Source organism: Oreochromis niloticus, linkage group LG7 (assembly GCF_001858045.2).
Source record: "Oreochromis niloticus isolate F11D_XX linkage group LG7, O_niloticus_UMD_NMBU, whole genome shotgun sequence".
Lineage (NCBI taxonomy): Eukaryota > Metazoa > Chordata > Actinopteri > Cichliformes > Cichlidae > Oreochromis > Oreochromis niloticus.
The window spans coordinates 63,861,507-63,871,740 of NC_031972.2; the positions used below are offsets into that span (position 1 = coordinate 63,861,507).

Below are 10,234 nucleotides of genomic sequence, written 5' to 3' on the forward strand. Positions count from 1 at the left end.
AGAAGTCCAGACACTTTTCTTTCCAAGCTGTTCAGACTGTTCTGCACATTGTGTCATTCTTTCTCTCAGGACTCGATGCAAATATTACCATCAGGTGAACATGCATACTTATACCACTAGCACGAACCAGCAACGTCTTATTCATGTTTAATGATAGTTTCGTAGCCTTGAAAGTAAATCACATGTATCTGATCATCCTCCCTTGTTTCCTCCTTCCTTCCTCTCCAGCTGTGGGCCTGCCTCTGGCTCTCAGCAGGCTCCATATCAGCTGCTGAAGAGGCTCTGCTGTTTGCTGTGGACGGTGAGGCTCACTGAAGCGATCTGTGAGGTCACGGCAAAACACCAGAGCTTTTAATCTGTGCTCCCGGCTCCACGAGGCATCCATTTATCCATCCATCCATCCATTTCTTGAAGTGAGCAGAACACCAGGGGGACGAGCAGAGGTAAACCTGACACTAGAGGGCGCTGTTGATTCAGCAGTGGTGTGCGGACCTCAACAGAAAGAAACTTCTGACTGGGCAGCAAAAAAACACACGTTTAAGGCAAATTAAAATTCCTTTATCCACATTTTAAATGTGCGTATCAAGGAAATATCCAAATCTTCTAAATCTAACGATACAAATAAGGTTCTTTTGTAAAACTGCATTACAGTCAAGCGACTTTGGAAAATGCGATGGTAGTGAAATTTTAATTTCAACAGATGTCCTTCTCATTCAGCTCAGCGTTTTGTTTTGCTGGGGTTTTTTCCTTCCCAACCATCCCATCAATCGTTCAATAAAGTGTAAGAAAGGATGTGAGACACTTTTATTTACTTCAACCACTCAGTAAAATTAAACATGTTTACTTTTGCAACCAGGCGACATTTTTATGAACTCATTCTCCAAAAGTTGAATCTGTTCATCTGGACGTAGCGTTTTGTGGGAGAAACGTTTCGTCACTCATCCAAGTGACTTCTTCAGTCTCTTATGAACTCATTATTTGCCATTTTGGATGTCAATGTTGCGTAGCAGTGTTTTGAAGTGCTTCTGTTTGGTTTTTATTTCTGATGAATTGTCTGTTTTTCCACGCCCCCATTAAAAAAAAACAAAAACAGTAAACACCCCTGCCCTCGTGATCCTCTGAGCGTTGAAGCGAAAATCTTTCTCTTTGACCAATAATATTGCACGTTTCATGACCTGCTCTCCAAATGTCATCAAACACATTATTTGTATGAAAACGAATGACAGGTGGAGTTAATAAATCTTTATTTAAATCAAAAAGCAGATAAAAACATTAAGGCAGATGAGCAGCGGGCGCTGAGCTGCAAAATGGAACGTCAGAATTGAACTATACAAGCGTCGCTCCGTTAATAAAAACATAGAAAATTATAAAGCCAGAGAAAACAACGACACACAATGTGACAAAGAACCAGTGTGTGTGTGTGCATTTAGGAGTTGTATGGTGTCTGTGCATGTGCATGCATGTGCGACATGATTTCAGGTGTGTGGAACGATGAAAGAACGGGTACTTGCATGTTTTTAGACATTTACTTGGTAAAACAATAAAGTGCTGTTCCTGTCGACCTTCGACGGGAGTTTCACCCGACTACCGCGCCCGTTGTTTTCATTTCCCATTAGCTGCCACAAACTCGTGCGTTAACTTTGATATTTGCAATCTAACATGCACCGCAACATTTCTAATTTTCAATGTGAGGATTTGAGACGTGAACACAGCAATAAATTAAAAGTCTGAATGCTCCCAGCTGCTTATCAGTGACTGCAACAGTTTAACTGTTAACCAGATGGTTAACTAGCACTGAAACAGATAAAACTGCCCGGTGAACGACATCATTAGGATGGGCGCTCTGTGACCTCGCTGTTCTGAACAAAACATGAAAGTCTACGTGTTCAAATACCGGACGTATGAGCAGCTCGTCCATCTCTGCCTCATCGTCCAGCCCTGAGAACACATGTGGTGGACTTTTGTGGACTTATTGTTGTTCAGGCCTGCTCCAAGCTTCCTCAGAGAAACCCAAAGAGTTCAGCCTAGAGGCAAATCTAGGCCACAAAGGATTAGCTTTGGTGTTTGCCACTTCAAATGGACCAAAGAGATTATTTCACACAACTCTGGTTGTGACAAAAACACTGAGCTTTATATTCTTCTGTTACTTTATATGATATTGACAATAACACTGGAAGTCGGTGCAGCAGTTTACTGAAACATGCAAACATCATTAGAAATATAGTATTTAAGGAACAAAGAGACTTGGTACAATTTTAGGTCAATATTTCATATTGTTAACTTTATTGGTCTGTTAGGTGAGCTGTAGTTTCTCTACGTAGTCTGCAGGAATAGTTCTCCAAGCTTCTTTAAGGAGATTCAAAGCTCCTCTTTGGATGCTGGCTTTCCTTTTTTCACCATTCTCTGCCAAAATGATCCCAAACTGCTTTAAGAGCGCTGAGATTTCCAGGGAGGCCAATCCCTGACTGACCGCCCTCCACTGTAAATCTGGGTATGCTTTTAGCGCATCGACGGCGTGTTTGGGATCTTAAAAACAGACATGAAGCCACTGACAGACACATGCTTTCTAGATGCTACTGCATTGTGGACCAACATCTGACTGTGCTTTTCTACATTCACGATTCTATCAGTTTGGACGAGATCTCCACCAGAGCGTCCACAGATGGCTGCAGACGCTCACAGTCATGCCTCTGTCCTGACCTCCATACCAACGACAATCTGAAAATCCAAAAACTTTCAATTTGGATTCATCGTAAGTTCCCATCGATCTAATTCAGGTTTCAGTTAACAGTAGATCAACTGAAGGGCTAGCTACATCTGTGCGGTCACATATCAGCTTTTTTTCCTGTTGCTCCACAACTGTCAGATATCGTTCATCTGTAGTAGATGTCGGCCTGACGCGACTTTTCTACTTCACTTTTTAAGGGGCCTCAATTTTTTTAAGGACATGCTGCACACTACTCAAGGTTTCAGCTAAAAACACTTCAGAAATCACCTTGTTGGTATAAAAATACTATTTTATGTCTGTCAGACTGTTTTATTGGAGGTGTTTTTTCCAGTAATAAAGTCCCCAAAGACAGTTTTCTGTTATGTGCGGACGCGACGCTGGTTTATCTTTGGAATTAGAGGCTTTGTGCTCGAGTCACTCACAGGAAAGTGTTTAGTGGCTCTGAAAAGGGTCTGATACAAGGACTGGTTGGAAAATGTGTCCAAAGACTAAAGACCCAGTTAAAAATATGGAAGAAAGCAAATGCTTCCTTGGAAGCAGAACATCATGAAACGAGTGTCGGCTCAAACTGTTTATAGAAGCTTTTTGATTGATCTGCATGTTTGTAAGGAAATAATCCCATTTTCAGGGAAACATGTTTATGTGAGATGCTAAATATGTAGTAGTAGCATGAACACTAACAACATGAGATAGCTGATCACATGATCCTCAGGTCACATGATGTGTTCATTAGCCAGGATCAAAGGGGTGTTTCCTGTGCATGCTGATCCTACACCAACCTGCTGCAGTTTCATTTGTTTTAGACGCCGTGATGAATTATTTCATTTGACAAAGCAGAGCTAAAGTTCCAAGATTTCAAAGAACTCATTTCAAACTCCAAACAAGTCGTCATATTTGAAACATCGCACCCACTGGGTTAAAGAAGCCGTAACAAACGCTGAGACAGCACTGTCAGAGCTTCCCCACAACTGTACACAGAGACAGGGACCAACGCTGGCTGCCTTTTTCATTTATGTCCAAGTGCAAAAATATTACCCCCACCACCCACCCCGCCCCCCATCACCCCAACATCGCTTGGAATAAAAATTCAAATCCTATTCTGATTGAAGCGAAACCCTAATTACAGTTTCATATAAAGACTGAACCATGAATGATGGTTATTCTGCAGTGTTTACACGTATACATGAGCAGCCTGAAAGCATCTGTCACCAACATCAAGGAGAAAGGATGTCGTTTGTCACACATGGGGTGAAAGGAAGGTGATTTCAAAAAGTAACCACAATGTTAGTTTGTTTGTTTTACTTGGATCTTATAAGGTTTGGAAATGTGCAAATATTAATCTGCAGCTTGAGTGGTGACACGTGAACGAAGGGGGACTCAGTGAGGTCATGTCTGTACCTCTGTGGCCTGATCTGGGAAACTCTCACCATCACACGTCATGAGTATAAACACAGACACCAGAATTACAAGAAGCCTAAAATAAAAACAAGAAAATACAAGAAAAACTCGAAGACATCGGCCGAACATTTGACTTTCAAACGTATGTGTGTCTGTGTGTGTGTGTGTGTGAGTCTGTGTGTGTCTGTCTGTGTGTGTGAGTCTGTGTCTGTCTGTGTGTGTGTGTGTGAGTCTGTGTCTGTGTGTGTCTGTGTGTCTGTCTGTGTGTGTGAGTCTGTGTCTGTCTGTGTGTGAGTCTGTGTGTGTGAGTCTGTGTGTCTGTCTGTGTGTGTGAGTCTGTGTCTGTCTGTGTGTCTGTCTGTGTGTGTGTGTGTGAGTCTGTGTCTGTGTGTGTCTGTCTGTGTGTGTGAGTCTGTGTGTCTGTCTGTGTGTGTGAGTCTGTGTCTGTCTGTGTGTCTGTCTGTGTGTGTGAGTCTGTGTCTGTCTGTGTGTGTGTGTGTGAGTCTGTGTCTGTGTGTGTCTGTGTGTCTGTCTGTGTGTGTGAGTCTGTGTGTCTGTCTGTGTGTGTGAGTCTGTGTCTGTCTGTGTGTCTGTCTGTGTGTGTGAGTCTGTGTCTGTCTGTGTGTGTGTGTGAGTCTGTGTGTCTGTCTGTGTGTGTGAGTCTGTGTCTGTCTGTGTGTCTGTCTGTGTGTGTGAGTCTGTGTCTGTCTGTGTGTGTGTGTGTGTGTGTGAGTCTGTGTCTGTCTGTGTGTGTGTGTGTGTGTGTGTCTGTCTGTGTGTGTGAGTCTGTGTGTGTGAGTCTGTGTCTGTCTGTGTGTGTGAGTCTGTGTCTGTGTGTCTGTCTGTGTGTGTGAGTCTGTGTCTGTCTGTGTGTGTGTGTGTGTGAGTCTGTCTGTGTGAGTCTGTGTGTCTGTCTGTGTGTGTGAGTCTGTGTCTGTCTGTGTGTCTGTCTGTGTGTGTGAGTCTGTGTCTGTCTGTGTGTGTGTGTGTGTGTGAGTCTGTGTGTGTCTGTGTGTGAGTCTGTGTCTGTCTGTGTGTGAGTCTGTGTGTGTGTGTGTGTGTGCGTGTGTGTGCGCGGTGCCTGCGACAGGCAGCGTGGTGTCACTCCTGGAGAGCCCAACCTCCAGAAACCTCCTACACACCAGCACGCCGCGTTGCTCACACAGGCTTACAAACGCACAAGATGATTGGCTGTTACAGCGGCGCGTGCTAGTCTACTGATGACCTCACTGTCTATGTTCAAAGCTTGTTAAAATACAGACTCCAACGTGTATACGAATCCCGTGGTTGTGTTTGTTTGCAGATTCTTTCAGTGTTTGCTCTTCAGTAAAGAAGCGATAAGCACAGAGACAGGAGTTACATTTATATGCATTTGTCTGTTTTCCCCATTCATTCCTATTTGTGTACATTTTCATTTGCATGCCCATCCCTCCATTCAACCCTTTGTGTATTTGTTCTTCAGTCAGTTTTCTTTGCCCATGCCAGGTCGTCCGATCGAGGTTTCTGCCCAGTCAGCTGTTCGATTAATCTCTCCATGGATCTCCAAAAGCCCAGCTGGTCCAGCGGATAGTTGCACCAACCTGGGAAGGATGGAAACGAGGGGAGGAAACAATTACAGTGCAAGACGTAAAATGATAAAAGCAAACAGCGGCAAGACAGAGAAGGGATGTTAGTATCACAGATATGTATTTGTCCGGGGCCTGTTCACTTCTTGGCCGGGTTGACCACTACGTGCAAATAAGATGGCAGGTGTGAACTGCAGCAGCCGATGTGTAAGTGTTGTCACATTCATTTTGTTCTGGCTAATTATTTCCACACTGTGTGGGCTGTCTTTGCTGTCTGCATCCCTGTGGATCATTAAATGGTTTTAACTGCTAGTATCAGGATCAACCCAGAAGTTCTCCAATCAGGACATCTCCAGGAGCCACGCCTCAGACTGAAAAACGATCTCGTGCAAAGGTCCTGAACCCTGCAGTCCAAAAACTGAGTCGATCTCCATCGTCGTTCTTCTTTAAAATAGCCCAAATACCCAATCCAGTTCCTGTTACTGACAGCTGCACTCAGCGACCACCTTGTTAGGTACACCTGTTCTTCTGTTTGTTAACACAGATATCTAATCACCCAATCACACGGCAGCATCTTTTAGACGGAGACAAAACGCTCCAGTTCAAACTGTGCATAAGAAAGAGTGATCCAAGTGACTCTGAGCAGATGTGCTACTCTGTTTCACAAACTGCTGATCTGCTGGGATTTTCCCACAGAGCCATCTCTAGGGTTTACAGAGAATGGCCTGAAACAGTGAAAGCATCCAGTCAGCAGCAGTTTTCAAGAAATAAATGACTTTTGGAGGTCAGAGGTCAGTGGAGAGTGGCCAGGCTGCTTCAAGCTGAGGCAGGACGGCCACAGTAACTCAAATAATCACCGATTGCAACCAAAATATGCAGAAGAGCATCGCTGAACGCACACCATGTGAACCCTGAGGTAGATGGTCTACAGCAGCAGATACGACCACACGAAGTATTAGGGCAGTTTAGAGGGCAAAAGAGGACTGATGCCGGCTGTATACAGCAAGCGGTCCATTTACCATTTACCTAATTATGTGTCCGGTGAGTGGGTGTCAAGTCTGAAGAACTACTGAGTAGTGGCAGTAGCCAAGTTCAAATGACAAAAATTGTCTTTTTAGGTTCTTTGTTTCCTTCTTTTACCTCCACGTGTAATTTCCTGCCCCCCTCTGATCTGATTATGCACTGACTACATTTACAGGGGTGAAGGTTTGAACATGTTTAGTCCTATTAACACGTGGAAACACGTGCTCACTCATACCTACAGTGTCGTCACTCTCGTGCCGTTTACAGAATTTGAACAACTGTGAATGTTTTCTAGACTATTATGCAACAGATGGATGCAGGTCAAAGTACACGTAGTATGAATGCATGCATGACTGTACAGTCTGTGAATACACGTGACTGCTGTGAAACAATGTACATGCCTATGCAGAGTGCACACAGTCCCGTGACATCTGAGATCAAATCCACTTCATCATTTCAGCCAAAGACACAAACTCGTATCTAAACTCTAATAAGTCGATCGCACAGAGACATGAAGACAGCACAAAGACCCACACGGGCGTTGTGTGGTACGGTACTTATGCTGCACTTGTGTGATGTGTTTGCATAGGGTTCGTGCAATAGCTGCAGGGATGCGTGCACGTGCGTCCCTGCGGTGACCTTCTCTCGGCTGGAAGACGTTAAAGCAGCCAGAGGTTGTGTTTGATTTCACTCTCCGCCGTCTCTCGCTCGATGTCTTCGTTCACCACACACTGCTCCTTTTTTATTCCTCCAAATCCCTGCCTCCTACCCACCCTCTCCCCCTGTTCCTCCCCTGTCCTCAGCCCCCCCGCCTGTGAAGTCCTATTTGTTAGAACAGACAGCAGGTTAGCATTAAATATACATGGGGATTGTCAGCCGGTGGCGAGCACAAAGGCAGCTAGGCGAGCCCCAGCGGAATCCAAGCCAGGCCCAGGCAGCCGGGCTCGGGGAGCGGGGGGCCATCGCCGTCCCCCGTGGGCCCCTCCACCCCACCAGCCCACCACACACACACACACACACACACACACACACACACAGGTTAGAAACCAAAGAGAAGGTCAAAGAGACTAGTACACAGATGCTCGAGTATGCAGATGTATACAGTGTGTGTGTACAGACACACAAGTCTGCCATCCCCCTCAGCTCACCCACACTCACATCTGTCATCCACTGGGGCGCAGGGTGATGTACAAGCTGAATCCCCCCTCGAGTATCCTCCCCTCTCTCCCCCTCTCACCCAGATGCAGGCAGAATACTGAATCAGTGAGCGAGGCCTCGTGTCTCTGCAGAGCCACGCGCATGCAAACACTTTCTTTTAGTTATTTATAAGAATCACACAGACGCATCCGCCATTTCATCCGAATCTGCAGAGAGCTGCACGGGAAATTATTCTGCAGCTTCAATGATGGCGATCTAAGATGGCCGCCCACACCAGTCGCACTGACAAACAGTCGAGGGTGACGAGGAAGGTTTGGGTTTGCTGATAGATGTAAAAATAAAGAGAGGAACATTATTCAGGGGTTTGGTTGTCTGGTGTCACATGATCGGTTCTTCGGTGCACAAGGAGGCCGAGCTCGCTCACACACACGGACGATGTCACTTACATGCAAACATAAGCAGACTGTACAGTCCAGGTTTAGAGCTGATGACAGCTCTTTCAAAGTGTGTTACTATCCATTCAGCATGTATCCCACGCTGCTGGAAGGACGGCAGGTTTGTGAATAACAGGAAATCTGGGGCTGGACGTCCTAACAACAGTGGAGGATGTTTTTACACTGATCCTTGCTCCATAATCTCTCATTTATAAGACAAACCTCACATCTTATATCTGACAGCCTGATAGAGAAACGAGCTGATTCCACTGCACTACACTAAGATAACTTCATTAAGGGTCTGGAATCGTCACACTGAGTGGACACACGAGTGACCATCCTGTCATAAGACAGCTGTAGTCACGTCTGCGCCTCTGAGCTCAGCATCATACCGGTGGTAATGCAGTAATACGTCTCGTGCGGCGACACGTGGTGGATGCGGTGGTGTTTCCGTGGCAACACCAGATGCCAGTCCTGGAGCAGCGTGACCCATCGCGGGAGGCCAAAGTAGGAGTGGCTCCACTTGTGAATCTGATTGGTTAGTGTGACGAAAACCGCCAGGGCGAAGACGTAGCAATCCCAGGGGTAGGATTCCAGCAAGGCCTCTGAAAGGTGACACAAACACAAAGGAACAAGACGAGGGAAAGTTAATGGAATAATTGATCAAAGTGTTCAGTGTAATGAAGGAGCAGGGCTCCCACAGAGGTGCTGAACCTCGGAGAGATGAAGAGCCTGAAAGGAGAGGAAGAAACATACTTTATCTAAAGAAGATGTTAGCAATGGTTAGCATGATGTTTCCAATCAGACGATCGCTCATCTGACATCAACTGATGCAGGCATTAGGTCGGGGTAAGGAAGTAAACAGTCTACACTCAAAGAAGGATACGAGGCCATGTTTCCTGTTCTTTACTGAGCACCTAAGTTCATGCTGGTGTTTAAACGTAACTATGAATGAACCTCTCAGGCTCAGGATACACGTCACACCTGCACAGGTGTGGAGGGAGCGAACCGAGCACTGCTGGCTTTGCATACTCAGACAAAGGCTGGGGAACGAAGCTAACACAAAGTCACAGTGAAACACAATAAAAGGTCACTGAAAGCTGTCAACCAATGGGACGAGTGAGGACAAAAATATGGAGTACTTTTATTGAGAAATATCTGGTGTGATGTTAATTTGCACCAAGTGAGAGGTAACCTGCAAACATCTGCTGCTTTACAGGGAATGAGAGTCCCATTTATTTATTCTCAGCCTGAACTCTAACAGGACCAGAGTCACCATCAAACAGCAGACATTAGCTGAGATGTTATATGACAGTCGACCATCTTTATTCTGAATATCACACCCTACACCGAGAGTGTAAAACTCCACGTGCAGCCCAGTCTGATGTCAGGAGCAGACCAGTAAAACTACTGGAAACCTCTGAATCTCTCCTCTCAGTGAGAACTGTAAGAATGTGCATTTTGATTTCACATTTTAACGTTTAATGAGCCGTGCATCTACAACACGATGTTGAAGAGTTTCAGTTATTCTTTGTGGTGCTACAAAGGAAAAAAAAACAGCTTTCAGTGCAGCTTTTGGAAGTAAAGGACAATATTAAAAGTATCTGATGCTGACTCAGAGTGACAACACTACATAAATCACAGAAATGGGTTAGCAATGTCTTTTTTTTTCTTTCTTGGCCCTCTGGGATGTCAGCACGGTTGGATACACTTAATCTGGTCAGGCGCACAGCTCTGTGAGCATAGACCAGGGGTAGGGAACGTTAGTCCTCGAGGGCCGGTGTCCTGCAGGTTTTAGATCTCACCCCGGGTCACCACACCTGAATCAAATGATTAGTTCATTAGCAGGCCTCTGGAGAACTTCAAAACATGTTGAGGAGCTAATTTAGCTATTTAAATCAGCTGTGATGGATCAAGGACACATCTAA

The 10,234-nt window shown here is 45.3% G+C and overlaps 1 protein-coding gene across 1 annotated transcript in view; it reads right to left on the reverse strand.

The window, feature by feature from the left end:
• Positions 1-5,468: 5,468 nt before the first annotated feature.
• Positions 5,469-10,234, reverse strand: part of si:ch211-212o1.2 (transmembrane protein 189) — a 49,446-nt gene continuing 44,680 nt past the window's right edge. Inside the window, exons 5-6 of the mRNA XM_003458069.5 lie at positions 8,699-8,911; positions 5,469-5,706 (exon numbers count right to left, since the gene is read on the reverse strand). Coding sequence (XP_003458117.1) covers positions 5,585-5,706; positions 8,699-8,911 — 335 coding nt within the window. The 3' untranslated portion in view covers positions 5,469-5,584. The remainder of the gene's footprint in view (positions 5,707-8,698; positions 8,912-10,234) is intronic.